General features: G+C 56.2%; 1 protein-coding gene across 1 annotated transcript in view; it reads left to right on the top strand.

Annotated features, from left to right (window-relative positions):
* Positions 1-21,390, top strand: part of PTK7 (protein tyrosine kinase 7 (inactive)) — a 37,803-nt gene extending 16,413 nt beyond the window's left edge. The window contains exons 2-20 of the mRNA XM_063327977.1: positions 7,791-8,084; positions 8,623-8,725; positions 9,181-9,371; positions 10,070-10,217; positions 11,199-11,329; positions 11,573-11,839; positions 12,067-12,200; positions 12,605-12,740; positions 12,876-12,995; positions 13,167-13,316; positions 13,593-13,743; positions 14,097-14,224; positions 14,543-14,746; positions 18,744-18,899; positions 19,070-19,302; positions 19,893-19,973; positions 20,054-20,205; positions 20,283-20,461; positions 20,687-21,390. Of these exons, the coding sequence (XP_063184047.1) occupies positions 7,791-8,084; positions 8,623-8,725; positions 9,181-9,371; positions 10,070-10,217; positions 11,199-11,329; positions 11,573-11,839; positions 12,067-12,200; positions 12,605-12,740; positions 12,876-12,995; positions 13,167-13,316; positions 13,593-13,743; positions 14,097-14,224; positions 14,543-14,746; positions 18,744-18,899; positions 19,070-19,302; positions 19,893-19,973; positions 20,054-20,205; positions 20,283-20,461; positions 20,687-20,847 (3,119 nt within the window). The 3' untranslated portion in view covers positions 20,848-21,390. The remainder of the gene's footprint in view (positions 1-7,790; positions 8,085-8,622; positions 8,726-9,180; positions 9,372-10,069; positions 10,218-11,198; positions 11,330-11,572; positions 11,840-12,066; positions 12,201-12,604; positions 12,741-12,875; positions 12,996-13,166; positions 13,317-13,592; positions 13,744-14,096; positions 14,225-14,542; positions 14,747-18,743; positions 18,900-19,069; positions 19,303-19,892; positions 19,974-20,053; positions 20,206-20,282; positions 20,462-20,686) is intronic.
* The last annotated feature ends 208 nt before the right edge of the window (positions 21,391-21,598 follow it).

The following is a 21,598-nucleotide window of genomic DNA, read 5'->3' as shown; positions in this document are numbered from 1 at the left end:
GGGGGGCTCAGTGCTGCCTCTGGACCAGCAAGCTTGGGATGCTCCAGCCCGGTGATTTGGTTGCCCAGCTTTCGGAAGCAAGCCGGGGCTTGAACCCGGAGTCTGCTGCTCTTTGATCTAAGGGTGGCTAAAAGCAAAGCCCCAGCGTTGGAGCCATTCCCGAGGACTTGGCAACAGAAGGAATTGCTGCTTGCAGACAATGATGTTTAATAAATTGCTCCTGAAGACAAGACCTAATGCTTTCTGGGAATGTTACTGAAACCTGTGAGAGTCCAGGACCCCAAACCCTAACAGGATCCCTTTATCCCCATGCAGCCTGGGGATGGACTTGGGCTACTCTTGCTGCCCCCCTCAAGTTAGTGGTGGGGGCTAGGGCATCACTGGCCAGGTCGCCCTACTCTCTCCTAGCTGTATCCCCAGCCGCTTCTCTTGCAGGAAAGGGCACTGTGGGGTTGCTGCAAGGTACTCAGGGCCTTTCCCAGGTGAGCTGCTGTCCTCCTTGCCCCTTGGGTGTTGCAAAGGGCCCTGGAGGTTTGGGGAGCCAGGGAGCAGGCCTGTGTGCTGCAGCAGTGCCTTCCTAGGGAACATGGCATCTTTGCTGACTATTAAGCAAAATGGACAGGGAACAAATGTTTAGCAGTGTGTTACCAAGCTCTCTGCTTAGTTACGTGCTGAGCTGGTGGTGTCAATGCTAGTTGTGCATTCCCAAGGAGTGCTGGCTCCACAGTGGAACTAGGACAGCTATGAGCTCCCCTGCTCTGGCATGGGAGCTTTTGAGGTCCTCTCTGCTTTGAGAGGCCAGAACAGATGCTGGCCAGCTGTGTCCTCTGCCAGAAGAACTCCTTGGGGGGAGCTGTCTGTGCCAGTTTTTGCGGCATCCTGGTACCTCTGGGTCTTCATTTTATTTGTTTCCTGTAAGCCAGTTGTCCCCCTCCACAGCTGGGGCAGATCTGAGGCCTCCTGCTGGCAGGAAAGAAGAGGAGGAGGATGGTTCCCCTTTGGGGAGGAAGGCCGCAGCTTGGGTGCTCTGGGCTTTGCTGCCCTGGGCGCTGCAGGTGAGTTGCAGCTCCTCTAATCTGCTGTTCCAGATGCAGAGCATCGAAGGAGCTGGCTTGCACATCTGGCTGAGCTGGGCCAGGGTGAGCTTTGCTAAAGTGCCCCTGGAAGAACGACTGTAGAATAACACTCCTGTGGCCTGCTTGGAGAGAGGGGCTGCACTTCACGCTGCATAAGCCCCGCAGTGATGGGCTCGCTTTCCAAACCAGGAAACCTTAAACTTGCACAAAGCCCTCTCCCAGATCCCATTCCCATGCTTGTAATTCCTTGTTTGGTTGCAAACAGCTTTGGGATTACTCATATCCTTGCAACAGCTGTGGTGTCTCAAGAGGTTGGTAACCTAGGCTCTTTTGGGTACAAAGTGAAATGGATCCTTCCCTTTTGCCTTTCTGTCCTCTGTCCAGAGCTCTTTTAGCTCGGTGAGGAGGTGCTCAGGAGCTGGGCGCCCCGTGCCTGGGGGTGGGCAGCTCAGGGCTGAGGGGAGCATGGTTGGGGCTGGGGATGTGGAGCACTGCAGCGTGCTCCCGGCTCTGCTGGCACCACAGCCCTGGCAAACGCCTGCCGAGGCTCGCCATCGTCTGCTGAGATCTGTGCTGGTTTTCTTTCCTCTGCAACTGCTGCTCAGGGCAAGTGCCCCAGGCAGGCAGGGGGCTGCCATGGCGCGGCGCACGCCGCTGCCAGCCAACTTGCCTGTTGCTTCCCCAGCATGGCTGTAGGTGAATGAGACGGCTGTGGAGGCAGCAGGGATCTCGGGGGCTGTGCAGCAGCTGAAGGCTTTGTGGTCGAGGCTGCATTCCCTAGCGATGTCGTTAGGCAAGGAGACAATGATTTTTGGATTGCTTCAAGATGTAGGCGACTCGGCCTGTCAGGCGGGGCGGGAGATGTGCTGCCTGGTCTCCCCAGCTTGCATGATTGCTCTGCGGCACCCAGATGGGGTTGGGCTACTGGAGCGTCCCCAGGCGAGCGCTCGTCTGGGACTGGCACCGAAGCATTAAGCGCCGGATGGAAAACCTGGCTGGAGTCAAGGCCGGGCTTGTAATGCTGCCCTGTGCCCTTGCAGCCTGAAAGATGAGCATGAAGGTTTGGGCTTGCTGCCATGGCAGGCACTCACCAGGCAGCACCTGTGGTGCCCTCAGGCCTCTTGGGATGGTGCAAAAAGTGGGCTGGGTGTTTTCACTACCAGGCTGTGCCAGGGCCACAGACCCTGTGTTGGCTTAGCCATAAATATAGCCTTAGAAATGGCTGATCCCCCGGCGGTGAGTCCTGCCACCCGACGCATTTTCTGGCTGTGTCTCCACGATTACAAAGCCCAGCACCCCACGAGGTCCATGAAGTTCGTTGCCTGTCGCCTGGCTATCTCCACGGTGCCAGCGCGGGAGGACAGTGTCCAGCCTCAGAGGTGAGCACTGAGACACACGGGCTGGGCAGTTCGCTGCCACATCCTTCCCTAGGAGCCCTACAACGTCTCTGTGCCCGGGATGTACCAAACCTGGTGCTGCCCAGCTGGGAAGAGAGACGTGGGATCCCCCAAAACTTCAGTCCCAGTTTCCCAGTGTTAGCCCCCAGCTCTGCCATGGCTCCCTCAGGTCTTTATTACTCTTCTGGTGCATTTTCTTGCAGCTCTGGCTGATGAAAACAGGGACACTGATGTGTCTCGCTTTTCTAGCTCTGGAGAACAGCCTCAAACCAAAGCCATTCCCAGGCCGTGCTGCAGTCTGCTGCCAAATTGCTGCAGTAATGCTGTGGCAGCACTCGAGGGGGTTGGCTACCATGGGGCTGGGTCTCCTTTGCCAGAAGTATGGGGAGCCCTTTGCTCCCTGGCAAGCTCATAGGATTGAAAACTCGCTCTGCAGAGCTTCAGGCAGTAGTGACTAACTTCACAGGGTTGCTCGCAAAGTCTGTGCTGGATGCAGCTTTGCTGGTTTTATTTGTCATCCTGAAGTGCTCTGCACATGCTCGGCCCACTGTGGCCTTTGGAGGAGGCTGCAGGGGCCGGGTGCTGGGGGCATTCCAAGCCCAAGAAGTGAATTGAGATACACTTGGTAGAAATTCAAGCTGGCAATGTAGGTGTTAGTGTGATTGTTTTTCCTGGGAAGCTGCTATTTGCCTCCTTAAATAAGTGAAATTAATTTTGAGCAGGGGGATGCTTCTGCATGAAGGATGCTGTGTTCCTGCATTCAGATCTTTGCCCGAAGTGTGCTCTCAGAGCCAGGATGTGATCTGAGCCTTCTCTTCTCTTCGTCCGTGTGCGTCCTTGCTGGCGCCTGTCCCCTCCCTGGAGGTGATTTGCCCTGCAGTGTGTGGGAATGATACCCCGGGGACCTGTAGGTACCAGCGCGACTTCCCAGCACAATTCGTTTAACCTCAACAGGAGGGGTTTCCATTTCAATTAAGTATCCTTTGGGTAAAAGACCACTGTGTGTTTTCAAGTGTGCTGCGTTTCGAATGTGTTTGTCTATTCTGGCTGAAGCTTTCCTGAAAAGCTTTCTTGTAGCCACAGTTGAAATGGTTTTTAGGCCAGAAACATGTGTTGAGGGTTTCTTTTTCTGCTAGCCAGGGGTAGCTTGTGTCACATACATATGCGGAGAGCGGGTGCTTGCCAGCGCACACATTTGGGATTGCTGCTTTGGCGTTGGCTTTGCGGGACTGCGGCTGGCCCAGCTGTGTTACTAGGGGAGTGCTCTGCACTGGCTTGGGCTTGCTAAGCTGACTTCCAACGAACTTGGTGTTGCTGGGTGTTTTTTGGGGTGGCTCTTGCTAAGGGAAGAGAAAGAGATGTTTTGCTTCTTTCAGCAGCTCCTAGCAGTGTGGCCCAGCCCAGATTAGCTTATGAAACCACAGCAGAAACATGCTGTCGTGAAGGTGTCCCGTCAGACCGAGCAGGGGTCACCTTTGCTCTCCGCCAGGTGCACCAAGAGCTCTCTCATCTGCCAGCTGGGGCAGTTCTGGCAGCCTCCAATGGCTAAGCCAAGCATGACCATGACACAGTGGTGCTGGGAGGTCATCTAGCTGGGTGAGTGGAACAAGCAGAGCCATTTTGTTCCTCGTTCAGTACGGGTGGTGATACCTGTCTTTATTTTACGGCATAACGTCATCTCACACAGATAAGCTCTCTGCTTGGGACAGCTTTCTTGACCCTCTGTCCCATAAGCCCAGGTGGGGTGGCGGGGATGCGGGGAATCCGTGAAGCCTGCCGACTGTCGTCGTTTCCTGCACCAGGGCTGTACAACTTTTATGGGCGAGTGCAGCGCTTCCCATCTCCGAACATTGGGCCCTGGTGCTCTGGAATTAGAGTACTGTGGAAAGCTGTGTCTAGCTCTGGGCTTCTGATGCCTTCCACCCCAAAATGCCTGGACCACGTCTAACTGCTGCCGGTCTTTCCTTGCAGCCTAAATCCGATATATGATCGGGACAATGGTTTCCAGCATGTGCAGCCAGTCCAGCCCATCCATGAACCTTGGATGCTATTGTCAAATCAAACCACAAGTTTATGGCTCTTATTGCATTTTAACACTCATTTATCCCAGTTTGCTTTGGCACTTGTGCTCATGACACACATTCATCACAGGGATCTCGCTTGAGCTGGACTGGTTGCGTCCATTTCCCCAGGGTGGAAGATAAGGACATAAATAGTTTCTCCTGTTTCACTGGAGAGCTGGATCCCAGTGTTTTCTGACACCTTGTAAAATCCCTGTTTCCCATGTGGAGCTTGTGCCAAGCCTTCATCACGTCCCCTGTCCACAGAGCCATGTTCTCCTGCCTGGACGTGGGGGATGCTGAGGCAGCAGGATGCACGTGATGAGGCTGCTGAAGCTCTCAGCTGACCAGCGCTGAGTGAAACGCAGTTGTGTTGACAGTGATGGGGCAAAAGCCGTTTTGCTGCTCTTTAGTGTTATACTGCTAATACTGACAAATTAATGCTAGAAGCACACGGAATTTAAAATATCATGTCTTAACATCCTAATGGCCTACACCTTCAGAGAGAGGTGCCTCATCACTAGCTCCATCACTACCATGACTAGACTGTGAAAAGTTTTGGGATGCCAAGACCCCAAGAGGAGAACGGCTTCATCTCCTTAATGAGCTCTCCTAATGCACACTGCCGCCTTGCATGTGTTTTGTACCATACGGGTATGGTTTGATGGACCCTGGTGCTCTGAAGATCTGTGGAAAAGGACAGACCCAGCTCCTGTAGGTTCAAACCTGAGTGGATTTGACTGTCCTGTTCCCCTTTGCTCCTGTGTGTCTGTCCCAGCAGCTGGCGTGAACTCAGCTCCTGATACTCTGGAGCTGTTGCGCTATTGAGCGCGTGTAGCTGTTTTTGTGTGGGGTTGGATGGTTGTTACCCTGCTGAGTGCTCTTGGTGAGGCAGATCTGATGTGCGGGGAACTAGACGTGTAAACAGTGTAAGAACACGTTCCCATCCATTGTGTTGCCTCGGGGCGTGTGTTCGTCTTGTGGTGTTCTCGGGGAGGTACACGGTAGCTGACGATGGAAACTTCACTGGACATGCTGACCCTTGGAGCACAGCATGCTGATGGGGCTTAGCTCAATACGAGACCCAGGAGACTGGACTTCGGGCACCATCTGCAGCTCTGTTATTCGGGCCACAGGGGTCCGGCTGTGGCTAGTCCTAGTGGCCTTAAAGGCTGTGAGTGCAGTTGATGAGTGATGTCCGCCCAGGAGCTATGGGACTTAACCTGGCTGGGGACAGTGCCCTGGGGACGTTCCTTGCGCACCCAGGTCAGTGGCACAATTGGGTGCTGAAGGTAGAAAGCCAGACCGCAACAAGGTCCATGTTCTAGGCACTGTGGTATGTCGTTGCGATGTCCCGACTCCTTACTGCCCCCTTGCCAGTGGTGTCTTTGGGGTGACTGAAAATTAGAATTGAACCCACGGTCCCATCTCGCAGAGGCTGCAGGCAGGAAAGACCTCTGGGCTCTGGACGACCGTCTCCTCTGCTCCAGTGTCATTGAGGGAAGCGGCTTCTGTGGTTTTCACAATGGGAGGACTTTGTTGCTCTCTCTGTCTGGACGGTGGGGAAAGGGCGTTAGCAGGCACAGGACGAGGTGCCCCTGCTCCTGGCTGACATGTGCGTGGAACTGGGAGACTGGAGCTTCATCCTGGGGAGCAGTGGTGCTGGATGAGTGTCTGCGTCTACGCCTCGCTGTCGCTGTGAGCGGGAGAGCTCAGGCTAACTGTGCTGGAAACGTGTGGCTGGCGCTGGGGTGCCCATGAGCAGTTGCAGGCGGGAGAGGCTTTGCTACACAGAGGGCTCCAAAGGCTTTCCAGCGTGGAAAGAGCTCTTGAGGCTTTCTGGAATGCTGTGATCTAGACGCCCCCTTCAGAACAGGATCGCTTACCCTTAGCTCTGGATGACTGATGTGCCCTATCAACTTGTGTCTCTTTACCAGGCTTTTATACAAACACCAAGCAGGAGGATGTGTGTGAGCCTTCAAAGAGGAACTGCCCTTCAGCTGGGCTTGGATGCTGTTCATGTAACTCGTCCAGGCAACCCCTTTCTGAAGCCATTTTCCTTGTAGTGGTGGGAACGCACCATTTTGACCACTTTCTTGTTGGCCTTCATGAGAGGTTGCTTCTAAGATGCTTGAAATCTGCCTGGCTTGGCCTTTTTCCCTGGAGAGCATGATGCTGGGAACAGAGTCCAACAGCAATCGGCGTGTTGCTGAATTGCCCTTTGTCTGCTTTCCTTTCTGCGGCCAGCTGGTAACCGGAGCAGAGCGCCTGCATGGCTGGCTGCGGCCAGGCAGCAGCCGGATTTAGGAATATGCTCGCACGGTCCCTCGGCAGCCACATCAGGCAATGCCTAGGGAAGCGCCGGCTGCTCTGTCCCTGGGACCCTGAGCTCTCGGGTTGGGGGTTAGCGTGTGGAGGAGGATTCTTGGGCTTTTCCACCACTGTAGAGAGATGCTTCCAGCCCTCCAGAGCCACCCCACGGCCACTGTCGGACCCTGGGGTCAACCATTGCAATTTCTTACGCTTCCCCTCCTACTTGCAAGTGGGCTGAGCCCCCAGCACAAGCTTGGAGTGTCACTGCTGCGTCCTCCGGTGCTGTGCTCCAGCAGCTGCTGTGTTTATTCCCATGGGCAATCCTTGTTCCAGACCAGTTTTTTTTTCTGGTAATTTCTGAGGGTGTGGAGGTGAGACTGAGACATGGTCCCGAGGAGAGAAGCTTTGAGGAAAGCCTAGAAAGAGTCTGTGGCTGTTTCTGATCTGGGGCAATCTTGACGCATGGCTGGGACTTAGGACGCGTCCCGAAAAACAGCACAAGAGGAGCCCAAAGAAACATCTGAACTGCCCAGGAAGCTGCTTGCTCTCCAGAGTTTTGGTGACTGACTTCCCGCCTCATACACTGCAAGCTACCTCTCTGTTCAGGCTGGAAGTGCGGTACTTGGTAGTGGGTCACTGGAGTTCCCTCCTAATGGCCCTGGCCCCGGGGAGCAGAGGGTTCTCCTTGGCTTGTGGCAAGCTCAGGCAGCCCTGTCCCAGTGATTGCTGGAAAGGCAGCCTTAAAACGGCTGTGCTGGAATCTGAGCCCAGATCTGCCTAAACTCCCCCATCGGGGATTGTTTTTTGGCAGATGTGCTTTGGGGTATTTCTCTCTTAACACAGCGGTTTCGGCTGCCTGGAGACCCTTGAGAACATCGCGTGCTTACCTGTTCCCATCTCCCCATCCCCGCGCTCTAAACGTGCCCTCCTTTTTCTGTCTGCAGCTGTGGGGACTCGAGCAATGATCCATTTCACCAAGGAGCCGTACTCCCAGGACGCCCTGCACGGCCGCAGCGCCATCCTCCGCTGCGAGGTGGAGGAGCCGGCGGACGTGGAGTTTGAATGGCTGCAGAACGGGCTCCCCGTCCAGGATGCGGAGCAGCGCTTCAAGGAAGGCAGCAACCTCCAGTTCGCTGCCGTCGATCGGCACCGGGATGCCGGGGACTTCCAGTGTGTGGCGAGGAACTTGCTCACTGGGGAGGAGGCCCGCACAGCCAATGCGTCTTTCAATATCAAGTGTGAGTGTGGGGCGAGGGCAGGCAGGCAGACGCGCTGCCCACCCCGGGCAGGGCAAAGCACCCTCTTGGGAGGGCCTGAGACTGGAAGCAGCTTTGCCAGGCTGCTGCTAATGTTGCGGGGGGGTGGTGGTGGGGGTGGTGGTTAGACAGGGATTGGGCAGCAAGTAGGTTTCCTTTCCAGCTACCATGTCCTTCGTGCCTGTTAGGCCGCTTTATCTTCTGATGTCCCCAAGGCTGTCAGAGATGCTTTCTCCTGCCGCCTTCCCCGTTTCTGTGTATGAAACAGGGATGTTACGGCACCAGGTGTGTCCTGAGCACTGCAGATCCTTTCAGAGCCCCTCTTATCCCTCAGAGAACACAGGGCAAAGCGGGACATTTGCAGGGTCGTTGTCCCTTTACTCCATGCTGGCTTGGGGGCTTGTATGTCTCTAAGCATGCTGGTGCCCTTGCTGCCTGCTCTGGTTATTACTGAGTCAGCGTCCGCCTGGGCTCTGTAGGTTTGGAGAGCCAGCTGTGTTGATATTCTTTGATCCCACAGGGATTGAGACAGGCAGTGTGGTGCTGAAGCAGCCGGCCAGCGTAGCTGAGATCCAGCCTTCCTCCACGGTGGTGCTGCGGTGTCACATCGACGGCCACCCGCGGTAAGGGTTGCCTCCCGAGGAGCGGACCCTGGCAGGGGTCCCCCTGCACCTTCGCTGCGTGCTCTTCCCCTCTCTGTCTCTCTCTCTCCTCTCTCCTGCGAGGATTCAGTAGAGTCTAGGGAAGGCGAAAGGCAGGATTGAGCCTGTGGCCCAGCACCGGAGGAGAAGGCAAACGGCTTCCTCAGAGCCGCATAGCGAGGAGCACAGTAAGGACGGGCTGTCACAGTCCGGTTGCTGAGCTGCTTGGTGTGCTGCGGTCACTCTCCGTTGCTTTCCAGTCATGTCCCGTCCACTTGGCTGCATGTCTCATGGCTTCGTGTCTGTGTCGGGGCCAGCAGCGGGGACGGAGAACCAGGGAAATGGGCCATCTCTGGGCTGTCTCCTCTGCACACGTGCTCTCTGGGGAGCCCTGCCGGTGCCCTGCACCCGGTCACCCTCTCGTCCCTGTCTTGCAGCCCCACATGGCAGTGGTTTCGGGATGGTTCCCCCCTCCCTGACGGCCGCAGCACCTATTCTGTCAGTAACAAGGAGCGAACGCTGACCCTGCAGAGCGCCAGCCCTGACGACAATGGTCTCTACTACTGCTGTGCCCGCAGTGCCGTCGGCTTCGTCTGCAGCCAGAACAACTTCACGCTGAATATCATTGGTGAGTCGTGTCCCTGCTGGGGTCGGGGCTGGGGTCTCGGCTGTTTTACTGCTCTGCTAACAGCCTCCCCGCTGGCGCAGGGCAGGAGCCGGGCTGCAGGGGAAGGGTCAGGCTGGTGTGACTTTCTCCGTGCGAAACCTCTGGCCAGAGACCGGCCTGACACGCCTGGCCTCTGTCTGCAAGTGTTTATTTGCCCCTGCATCTCTCTGCAGCAGGTCTGGTTTACCTCAAACCAGGACAGCTGTTGTCTCTGGTACGGGAGCACCAGGGTCCTTCCTCCTTCAACAAAGTTTGGACCCTGGAGGCTGTAGGCGCTGCTGGTTGTGCTAATACCAGTGCCGCCACGGCGCTGCGTGAGTGAGAATGCTCCGTTGGCCTTTGGAGGCAAGGCCTGGGGAGGGCAGGAGATGAGGTATTTGGAATTGGACATGGGAATGTGCAGTCCAGTGACAGGTTTGATCTGTTTGCTAGGAGCCCAGGGTGCTCAGGGACTTGCTGGAAGCAGAAGGGCTTTCCCCAGAGCGGCTACCGCATGCAGTCCTGGGCTCTGGCTGCGTAACTACAGCCATGCTGGCACGTCTGCCTCCTTTAGGCTCGCAGGGTGCACCGAGCTCCTTGAGTTTCCCCCAGAGCACTGGTGAAGGGACGCCACAGGCCGCTCTTCTCTTCTTACCCTCCTGTGGTCTCTGCCATTGCAGATGAGAGCTTTCCTCAGGCGGTGATCGTCCCGCAGGACCTCATCGTGACCAAGAATGAAGAGGCCATGTTTGACTGCCAGTTTGCAGCTGTGCCCCCTCCCACACAGGAGTGGCTCTTTGAAGACAGCCCCATCACCAACAGATCCAAGTAATAAGGACCCCAGTGATGTGGGCAGGGTCGGGGGGGAGAGGTGACACCATGTTCCAGAAGCAACAGAGAGAGGCCAAACCCTGGCCGTGCCCTAGGGCAGCCATTCAACATCAGGCTGGCCGTTGGGATTGGTTTCTCAGCTTGGCTGGCTTGGGTTTAGCAGGGTGTTGGTACTTGTGCATGGCCTTCATTTGCACAGGGCTCGGGAAGCAGTTTGCCCTCGAATGAGTCTGAGGGGCTGTCAGTCCTAGATGCCCACGCATGATGATCCCCAGAGTTGGGGATGTCTCCTAGCCCCAGATGTCTGCATATGACGGTTTCATGGTGTCCCCAGACACCCGCTTAGGATGATCCTCAGAGTCAGGGCTGTGTCCCTGTACCAGATGCCCACAGATGGTGATCCCCAGACTAAGGGACACCTTCCAGGCCCCAATCTGCACAGCGATCACTGGACCCGTGGCTGTCTTGCACCTCCAGATACTGGTGCATGGTGTTCCCCAGAGCCAAGAATGTTTCTGAGCCCCAGACGCCTCCGCATGGGGCAATGCCCAGGTCTGGGGACACCTCCCGCAGATGGTGATCTTGGAGCCCAGGATGCCAAATTGCACAAGGCGAGTGGTGCTGTCTGGGTGCCAGATGCCCAGTGGCCTGGCAGCTCCGGGGCGCCACCTTGTGCCACCTACCATTTCTCCTGACTCTGTCAGCTTTCAGAGCTGGCTCGGTTTGGTGATGCATCTTTTTTGGTGGGATCCACCTCTTTTCCAAGAAAGAGATTTCTATTAGCTCATTTCCTCCATGAAGCGTATGTCCCACCATCTCCTTGTTTACGTGTGCTGCTCCCCCTGCACTGGGAAGCTTTGACTGGCACAAAGTCTCCCTCTTGGTTCCATGAGCTCGTGTAGGACATCATAGGGCTGTGGCTCTGGCTGATGTCCTGCAGAGGTGGTCACTGAGCCCTACCTCTCCCCACATGCCCAGGACCACCGTGTTCGCCAATGGCTCCCTGCTGATCACCCAAGTGAGGGCTCGCAGCACCGGTGTCTATAAGTGTGTGGGCCACGGTCAGAGGGGGAAAGCTCTTGTGCTGAAGGCGACTCTACGGCTAGCAGGTGAGGTCCTGGGGCTGGTGGCGGGGCGAGCAGTGGGCTCCAGAGTTGCAGTGTCACTCTGGAGCTATGTGACAATATACTGATGGGTCAGAAATGGCTCATCCTTGCTGCCTGGATGAGAGGAGCAAACATAGCCTGTGCACTCTCTCCCTCGGCTGGTGCCTCCCATGGGGATGATGATGTTGGTGGGTTGGCTACACATTCCTTCCCTGTTTGAGCCAGGATCTCTATTGCATCCCTCAGAGATCGAAGAAATGGCACCCTTCTCCCCGAAGGTGTTGACAGCGAACCAGGGGCACCGCGTGTCCTGCACTGCCCCACGAGGCATACCCACACCCCAAGTCTGGTGGGAGAGGAACCAGCAACGAGTCCCCACTGCTGGCCGGGTGTACCAAGAGGCAGAGCAGCTCGTTTTCACCAGTATCACCGAGACGGACGCGGGGATCTACACGTGCCATGCTGCCAACAAGGCTGGAGAGAAGAAACAGGAGCTGAGCATCACTGTGGCTAGTAGGCAACTTTTCGAGAAAGGCTGGGACCAGACAAAGGGGCTGGATAAGAGGGTTGGGGTGAGCTGGGGCGGGTTGGCACGTCACTTCACGGATACAGAGAAGGACATCTCTCGTGGCTGGGCTGCAGGGCCCTGTGGCTGGCTGTTCACTAGCTGGCTGGTCTGTGCTGGTGCTGGCCAGAGGGCTGGTGAGTGGCCATCTGTAACCCCTTGCCTCCATGCCCAGCGGTGCCCAAGTGGGTGGAGATGCCTAAAGACAGCCAGCTGGAGGAGAGCAAGCCAGGATACCTGCACTGCCTCAGCAAGGCCTCCCTGAAACCCACCGTCACCTGGTACCGCAACGGCGTCTCCATCTCTGAGGTAAGGCGACGCGGCAAGCCCCTGCTGCTCATGGGCACTTCTGCTGTTTCTCACCTTGCTCTTGGGCCTAGCATCCCTGTCACCCCAATTCGGGCCACGTTTCTGGCACCGTCTCCATCCTACTGGCGGATGGGTGCACAACTAGCTGCCTCTAGCTACCTGGCTGGCAGCCAGCCCTGTGCTTTTGGGGCAGTGACAAGAGAGATGTCCCTCAGAGAGATGTCACTGCAGCTTGTCTCAGTTCTCTACCCGGGTCTCAGCTCTCCACATGGGTCTCAGCAGGGCTGTGTCTAGTTGAGGCGTGGTGTGGGCATGTGGAGTGTCAGGAGTGCCACAAGCAAGGTCTGAGCCCAGGGCTGGTGACAGTGTCATTTCTTCCCTGCTCTCTCCCTTTCTCTGGGCAGGACTCACGGTTTGAGATCTCTGAGAACGGGACACTGCGCATCAACAACGTGGAGGTATATGATGGGACCATGTACAAATGCGTGAGCAGCACGCCAGCAGGCAGCATCGAGGGATACGCACGGGTGCACGTGCTGGGTACGCTGACAAGCACTCCGCAGCCTCCCCTTGTGGGGACCTCTCTTGCCTGACAGGGTGCAGGCGTGATACCCCCAGCTCTGGTGTCTCCTGCAGCTCGGGGGGGGGGCCTAACAGCACATCTGTCTCTTGCAGAGAAGCTGAAGTTCACCCCCCCGCCCCAGCCGCTGCAGTGCATGGAGTTTGATAAGGAGGTTACAGTGTCCTGCTCAGCCACTGGCCGGGAAAAACCCACCATCCAGTGGACTAAAACAGGTGAGGGGGACTTGGATGCGATAGGTCTGTTTCTGAGCTGGGGCCCCAGGAACTTTGCGCTGGCCCACCTCCAACGTGGGCGAAGCAACGGTGCTGCGGCTGCCCGGGAAGCCGCCATGTGGCAAAGCGCTTTGTGCGTGACTGCTGCATCCCTCCTCTTGCGCCCTGCAGATGGGAGCAGCCTGCCATCCCACGTCAGCCACAATGCCGGCATCTTGTCCTTCCACAAGGTGAGCAGGAGCGACTCGGGGAACTACACGTGCATCGCCTCCAACAGCCCGCAGGGCGAGATCCGTGCCACCGTGCAGCTTGTGGTAGCAGGTGAGGGCTCTATGGCAGGCAGGTGGGTGTCCTGCTGTGCTGGCCTTGCAGTGGGTTTGCCTGGGTGGCACCTGACTGGCATGCCCCTGGAGAGAGAGATATGTCTGGCCTGACCCTGAGCTCTGCCACATGGCACTGGTGTCTGGTTCGTCAGTGTTTTGCATGCAGCCCGGGAGGGCACGTGCCACTGTGCCAGTACTGGCTCCTCCTCCCTTGTGGGAGCTCAGCACCATTCCCAGGAGCTGACAATGTTTGTGTTGGCCTCTCTGCCTTCAGTTTACGTCACCTTCAAGCTAGAGCCAGAGCCCACGACGGTGTACCAGGGGCACACAGCCATGTTCCAGTGCCAGGCAGAGGGGGACCCCGTGCCACACATCCAGTGGAAAGGGAAGGACAAGATTTTGGATCCCGGCAAGCTCTTGCCCAGGTACGCAGCCTCCATTCCAAACTAAAACGTGGCACAGCACGGTGCTCCCCGTGCCTACCCAGCATGTGGGTGCCGATAGTGCAGTCTCAGGTTCCCAGTTTGGTGGGTGCACGGTCAGTTGTCTCCATGTCCCAGGGCCTGGACTCTCCTGGCCCCAGGGTTACCCTTTCTGCCCCAGCCTGCCAAGCTGTGGTTGAGCCACAACCGAATGTTCTTGAGGATTGCCCAGCCTGAGATTCAAGATGATTGCACTGGGGGCAGGGGGCTGAGGCATCCTGGGGAGGTGGGGCTGCAGGTGCCCCAAGCCTGCCTCTGCCCTCTGGTGCTTGCAAAGGGCTCTGTGTGGTTGGCAGGATTCAGATCATGCCCAATGGCTCCCTGGTGATTTACGACGTCACCACCGAGGACTCTGGAAAATACACCTGTATCGCCGGCAACAGCTGCAACATCAAGCACCGCGAGGCCTTCCTATACGTCGTAGGTAAGGGAGGTGCCCAATGTCGGGACGTGGCCTCCTGGTATCCCTGGCAGCTCTGGGCCCTGCTTCTGCTGCTTTTGGCCCCATTGGTGGGTGCTGTGTGTCAGGTCATGCCTGCTAGGGAGTCATGGCGGCATCCCTACTGGGATGCAGTGCAGCGTGCTGTGGGCTGTGCCCAGCGTTCTGCAGCTGGACAAGGAGGTGGCCACAGCAGCGAGGGAGGGGAGGGGGGAGCTTTTCCTCATTCCTTGAGCACGTTCCTGACCAGGATTTGTGAAGTCCCTCTGCACCCTCATGGGTTTGGTGCTCTCTGCCCCACAGACAAGCCGGCAGTGGAAGAGGATGAAGGACCTGGCAGCCACACACCCTACAAGATGATCCAGACCATCGGGCTTTCGGTGGGGGCAGCTGTTGCCTACATTATTATCGTGCTGGGGCTGATGTTCTACTGTAAGAAGCGGAGAAAAGCCAAGAGGCTGAAGAAGCACCCAGAGGGCGAGGAGCCTGAAATGGAGTGTCTGAATGGTGAGGCTGGCACCCCTGGGGGTGGGGGCTTCACTGCTGGCCCCTTACCCCTGGGCTGGAGGGGCTATGGGGCAGGAAGGTCCCAGGGAACAGGGAACGCCTTACCCTTGGAGTCTCTTACTTTTGGTTTTGGCTGTGGCTGGTGGCAGAGACCTGCTGCCAGGTGAGAAATAGGCAAGTTAGTGTGAAACCTGCATCCCAGCCCCATGTTACGGCCATCTCTGCTGAGTTACGCGTCTCTCCGGCTTTCCAGCAGGATGCCGTGTACGTGGCATCACATACACCCTTTGCCAAGAGGAGGGTAGTATCCCTGTTGTGGTGTAATGAAGTAGTAGTACTCTGCTGGCTTGTTCAACTCACAGTTCAGCAGGTGGAAGGAAGACTTTTCACTGAACAGCCCTGAACTCTGCTGTGAACTCACCCTGTTATCTCTGAACCCATATAACCCTTGAGCATCTACAGCATCCTCCAACAAGGACTTCTGGAGCATAACAGGTTATCTAAAGACTCTCTCTTTGCTTTTCAAGCTTGTCACCTATCAGCTCTGCACTGGAACACACAGCTCTTACGTATGTCTGATCGTTCCTGCAAGTGCCTTTTCTGGTTGCACTATTGCCTTTCTGACAGGACTTGGTGCATCCAGCTTTGCCGAGTGACACAGCTGTGCTGTGTCCTGTTCCCAGCTGTGCCACTGGCTTCAGTTCCCTGTCCACAGAGCTCGCTCTGGAGAAGAGGGCAGGCAGCTCATGGCTGAGCCCACCCGCGTGCATCAGACATCGGGGTTGCTTTCCCCAGGCGTTATGTTATATTGCTGGCTGCACCTCCCAGTGCTTAGCGTCACTCTGCAGCTGGCCTGTACCTTTGCTGCTAGCTAAGTTGGTGGCTTTGGCAAACAGCTGCCAGCGGCGCCCCTTCCATAGTGGCAGCATGTTGTACGACCTTAGTTCTTCTGTGTGTCCATTGGAGGATGTTCCCTCCTGCCCTGAGGCAGCTGAGCGGCTTTTTAACAGCTGTTTCCATGAGACACTGCAAAATCCTTGCAAATAGGCTAAACTGGGTCCCCATTTTGCCTGAGCAACGTGACTCCTTCAGTGAACCCAAGAGATCTCCGGGGCATCATTTTCATTTCCGAAACCTGTTTCAGCCCTTTCTCCTGATGTCACGGTTGTCCTTGCATCACTGATACCAGTGAGGACTTGTAAGCGATGGGGTGCAGTTGAGTGTGCTGCCTTTGTAATTCCCTATGTCTCCCCCCACACCATTGTAAGTGCAGACATCGTGCTTCTCCCTCCCAGTTCTCTAGCACACAGTCACGTCCTGATGATGTCAGATTTGCTGTGAGGTCCTGGCAAAACATCACCGATGGGTTTGTCTCCTGTTTTTCCTATTGTATTGGTACTTTGAACAGAGCCAGAGAGAAGTCTGGCTGTGGGGGAACCTCCTGGGAGCAGGGGTGCAGGAGCATCTCTGCAGCTTTGTGCTCTGCTGCTGTCACCCCTGTGAGCTCTTCCTGTGGACAAGTTGCAGGCAGCTCCCCTGTGCCAGCAGGCTCTGGCCAGTGTCCTCTTTCTGGGAAAGGATTTGGTTTAGTTCTTTTTGAGGTGGTCGCAGGTTTTTATTTTGGCCTATCTTTATTACATTTTTCTTTTTATTCTGCCAGAGTTTGCCTTTTCCTATCTCCCTTCACTTGGAACCAGTTTAGCTGTCAGAGAGATGCATCCTCACTGCTACAAGCAGACCCAGCTGCTCAGATGTCTGCACTCGTTTTTGGTACTTCCGTAGCCTCTCTGGAGAAGTGGTTTGTGTTTGCTGTCAGCTCAAGTGGAGTCACCCCCTTCACCATGGTCTTTAAAGATTTGGCGCTCTTCCTCTTTTTGATGGGGTCCCTCTTTAGCTGGGTGACCTGAAGTATCTCAGCACCTACCTGATGACAAGTGCTCCCTGGCTGACCACCAGCTGACTTTTCCAGTGCCCTCAGGATCCAGACAGATTTGACCTTCCTATGGATTTGCAGTGGATCCTTCCTATGGATTTCCTATGGATCAATGCGCTCCTAACAAGTCAGTCACCTTCCAAGGTCACGTCCTTGGTGTGCCACATCCTCTGTAACAAGGGTGCTTGCACTCAGTGTCTGTCTGTCTGACTCTGCTGCTCTTTTTGGGTGAACACAGACATAGCGTTTGGGGAGGTTAATGGCTGTGGGGACTGAGGGGAGCATTTGATTTCTGTGTTGGCATGTGCGAATTTCTCCAGAACAGCACGGCCATGTCCCTTTCTCCAGGAGATGCTCAGATGTTGCAGGCAGGTGGGCAGAGCAGGCAGCTCCTCTCTCTACGCTTCATTCCCCTCTGAACTGCTGGATACATAAATCAAAAGGAAGTTTAATTCTTGCCGTGTCTTTGTTCTTGACTGTCTTGTTAAAGCTCTGTGAAACATGGCCATGTCTGTTCTCAAAAGTGTCTGTCGTCGCTGCCTGCTGGTGCTGTCTCTCAGTGGCAGCGTACTCTGCAGCCTTCGGTATTTTCTTGGCACAGTTGCAGCGGTCGTCTTGTATCATCCTCTTGGCTTCAAGCTTGTAGTCTTGAGAAACTGTCAGTCATGAGTGCAGGCAGCACAGGGTCAAATAGTCTTGCTAATAATTAGCGTAAAAACAGGGAGAGCGTAAGTAGCATTGAGCTTCGATCTGTAGGGTAGGTGGTGTGTTTTTTGCGGTGGTCTTCTGCAAATGTTACGCCAGCACGTGAGAGAGGACAGCTGTCAGTAGCCATGGCTCTTAAGTCAACATATCTCAGTATTAACAGCTCCAAGCCTACCTGTTACAAAGCCACGGACCCTGTCGCTGTGGCCAGACCTGCTCAGGATGTGCTGGCGGGCATCTTGTACGCTTGTATTGTAAGCATGCACGTATACACGCTGCTGTACAATCCACCCCTTGATGGAAGTCAGGGGCAGTGGGATTCCTGTTGGAGTTACCTCATGTTGGGTCAAGCCTTAATTTTATGATTAAATCCTTTGGCATGGTCAGGTGTTTCCTTAATGCTTGCTCCTGGACTAGCTGAAGTGGAGCGTGCACAGTAACGCGAGGTGATGCTGCGCATATGTCAGCCGCCTTATCTCGGTGCTGTGCCCCGCTGTACATTCAAACTCCTGCCTTCAGCTTATGGAAAGTACTGCTTCCCAGTGCCGAGTCTTATCCAAGCAGTAAATGTATTCAAAATCAAGGTTTGCTATCTATACAGCTATCTATACAGCCTTTCCCCTACAGGCTGCCTGTAAAATGCAGGGTCTTCTACTTTCTTAAAGCAATAACGTTCTGTCCCGTTCACTGGCTTCTGTTTGTGCCAGGGAAATTTCTAGTGGAGTTCCTGAGCAGAAAGCTTGCTGGGGTTGATTGCAGGGACGGTGCTTCCTAGCATTGCCTTGACCCAGGCAGCAAAGGGAACCTCCAGGCTGATCTGGTCTGACAGGTTCAGGATTACCAAGGGCATGAGCATTGCTGGCTTGCTGGGAAGGGAGCAGGAGCAGGGGGGTCAGGCTGCAGCAGCCGATGCCGGATAGACTTGAGGGTCTCTTGGGCATCAAGAAGACTGGTTTTAGTAAGCAGGGTCCTCTCTGCTCTGTCTCTGCCTCACACTCCTGCTGCTGCTCTGCAGAGTTTTGTCAATGGTAGTTCGGATGTAGCCACCCCTTTGGGATGACTGATTGACATGGGATGGACAAGGCCAGATGGGACTGGTTGGCTCTGGGACCAAAGCCATTGCTCAGCATCTGATTTCAAGGGTGGCCGCAGGGCTGGCAGAGATGGGGCCGGACACGAGCCCAGAGGGAACAACTGTCCAGAGGCCACTGTGTTGCCTGGAACTAGACATCAAGCTGGGGTTCTTGGAGCCAGTTGTGGGTGCGCTTGGAGTGTCAGCCCCAGAAGGGGCCGACCCCCAGCATGACGTTCTCCGCACAGCCCAGCAGGATGCTGAAGCTGTTTGTACTTCCCTTGCAGGTGGTGCTTTGCTGCAGAATGGGCAGATGACAGCAGAGATCCAGGAAGAGGTGGCCTTGACCAACCTGGGCAGCAGCTCTGGGGCCAGCAAGCGGCACAGTGCTGCTGACAAGATGCACTTTCCACGTTCCAACCTGCAGACAATCACAACCCTAGGTATGTTGGGCCACCCTAGCCCTGGCCCCTCTCCAGCAGGAAACCCCAGCATGTCCTAGCCAGAAAACTGGATGTGCTGGGGTACGGAGGGCCCTGCAGCCGCTGGGCTGTCAAATACACGTGCTGTCCTAATGTGTGCCACCTTCCTGTGTGCTGCTTTGCACTTCCAGGCAGGGGGGAATTTGGCGAAGTGTTCCTGGCCAAAGCAAAAGGTGCAGAGGATGGCGAGGGTGAAGCCCTGGTCCTGGTAAAGAGCCTGCAGACGCGGGATGAGCAGCTGCAGCTGGACTTCCGACGAGAGGCAGAGATGTTCGGCAAGCTGAACCACTCCAATGTCGTGCGGCTGCTGGGGCTGTGCCGCGAGGCAGAGCCGCACTACATGGTCCTGGAGTATGTGGACTTGGTAAGGGCCCTGCCAGCAGTGCCTGCAGTGAGGAGGAGGAGGGGTGGACAATGGGCAGGGGGCCTGCAAGTGTGACATTATCCAGGCTGACGGCACAGGGCAAGCAAGGTATAGGGAGGCCAGGCTGAGTTTACTACTGTTCCCAACCTGTGGTGGAGTCTCAAGGGGAACTGGGGGTCTCCTGCAAGACCTGGAGGTGACTTTGTCATCTTCCACATCCTCCCAATTTCTGGTTTATGTCCAGGACTCAGCTGAGTAAGTTAAGCTGTGGGACTCGGTGCTGCAGAACGGCTGTCAGTGCTAAGGGCTGCTATGGGCAACCTGGAGTTCATGGGTGAGAAATCAATATGGAACATGAAAAACCTCCTGGAAACATTAGGCCTCCCTGCCCTAATCCTAATTGAGGCCCAGGAGTCAGATAATTGGCTTGCCCTACAGGGCAGGGACCCGGAGGGACCGGTGGGGACTGTGGCCCAGGAGGTGAGGATCTGTGGGGCTCCCAGTGGGCCTGCCACATCCGAGCACTGCAGGGACTGATACGGCTGGCAGCGCGGAGAGGTGCTGCCTCTGAGTTGCTCTCTTTCTCCCAGGGGGACCTGAAGCAGTTCCTGAGGATCTCCAAAAGCAAAGATGAGTCTCTGAAGCCACAGCCCCTCACTACCAAACATAAGGTGATAGCGCAGCTTTGGAAGTGCGGTGGGGATGGGGACCCTGAGGAGAACAGCCAGTGCTGACATCTCTCTGGGGTCAGGTGTCTCTCTGCACACAGGTGGCCCTGGGCATGGAGCATCTCTCCAACGGCAGGTTCGTGCACCGGGACTTGGCAGCCAGGAACTGCCTGGTCAGTGCCCAGCGGCAGGTCAAGGTCTCATCCCTGAGCCTCAGCAAGGACGTGTACAACAGGTTAACTGGGAGCCTGGCAGGGGAACGGGAGGGGGTGGGATGGCACCAGTCTCACTGTCTGCCTGTCCTGCCTGCAGCGAGTACTACCACTTCCGCCAGGCCTGGATCCCGCTGCGCTGGATGCCGCCTGAAGCTGTGCTGGAGGACGAGTTCTCCACTAAGTCAGACGTGTGGTCCTTTGGGGTGCTCATGTGGGAGGTCTTCATGCATGGGGAGATGCCCTACACCCCACTGGCAGATGATGAGGTCCTAGCAGGTACGTGGAGTGCCTTGTGCCGTCCCTGGTATTGTAGCCTACTTCCTTTTCTTGTGGTAGAGGGGGACAGCTGGGTTGTGTCGTGTCCCCCCCCGTTTTGACACGGTGCTGGTTTGGCTTGGGGAGGCTGTTCCTGCCCCCAGGGAGAGATGCTGCCCTCCTTGCACCTCATGGAGAGGATCACACCTCTTCTCAACTGCCCTTTGGACTTTGCTTTCACGCCAGGTCTGCAGTCAGGAAAGACGAAGCTCCCGCACCCCGAGGGCTGCCCTTCCCGCCTCGCCAAGCTGATGCAGCGCTGCTGGGCCCCCAGCCCTAAGGATCGACCCTCCTTCAGCGAGCTCGCCACCGCCCTCGGGGACAGCCCAGCTGACAGCAAAGCCTGAGCATCCCGGCCCTTGCTGGGGAAGGACGTGGCGGGGTGGACAGGGGTCTGTAGGTGCCTGGGGAGCCCCTGGCACTCCTGCGGCCCCTTGCTGAGCCCGACCTCCATGCGCCAGCGAGCAGCTCGGCACCAGCAGCTGCTGGACTCAAAGCACAAGCCAGTGTAACCCCCCCACACACACCCCCAACTCCTCTCCTCCATGGGTCCCCAAAGACAGCCCTTGCTGCCTCTTGCTCTCCGTCTGCCCAGCCCCGTGCCCTTGGGCTGCTGGCGGTGACAGAGCGCAGCTCCCCCTCGCCCAGCCAGAGCTGGGTTCCAGCACCAGGCTCTCCATCCCCGCTCGCCACGTGCATATCTGCCGGCCTGGCCCGGCCTCTCTCTCCGTCCATCCGTCTGTGCTAGGCATGCCTGCCTCCCCCCGCGCCCCACGGGTACAGGCCAGCCAGCAGGAACACAAAGTGCCTGGCATATGAAGGAGCTCACTACCTTTCCCAACTACCCTGTGCCTTTTTTTTTTTTTTCTTTTTTTTTTTTTTTTTTTTTTTTTACAACAACTCCGGGCAGCGCCCCCTCTTCCTCTTCCAGAGCGCTGACTCCTCCCTACCATAGTATTTCTGTTACTGGAATGCAGCCTAGAATGGGTTAGTTTGTTTGCTTGAGCGGAGGGTACCGCAGCCAAGAAGGGTTGGGTTTTGTTGGGTTTTTATGTGCTGCTCTCAATAAAGAAGGCTTTTTTTTTGTTTGTGTTTTTT

Source organism: Chroicocephalus ridibundus, chromosome 3 (genome assembly GCF_963924245.1).
Source record: "Chroicocephalus ridibundus chromosome 3, bChrRid1.1, whole genome shotgun sequence".
In the NCBI taxonomy this organism is placed as follows: Eukaryota; Metazoa; Chordata; class Aves; order Charadriiformes; family Laridae; genus Chroicocephalus; species Chroicocephalus ridibundus.
Note: the sequence above shows the minus strand (reverse complement) of the source record. Positions and strands in the feature narration are given on the sequence as shown.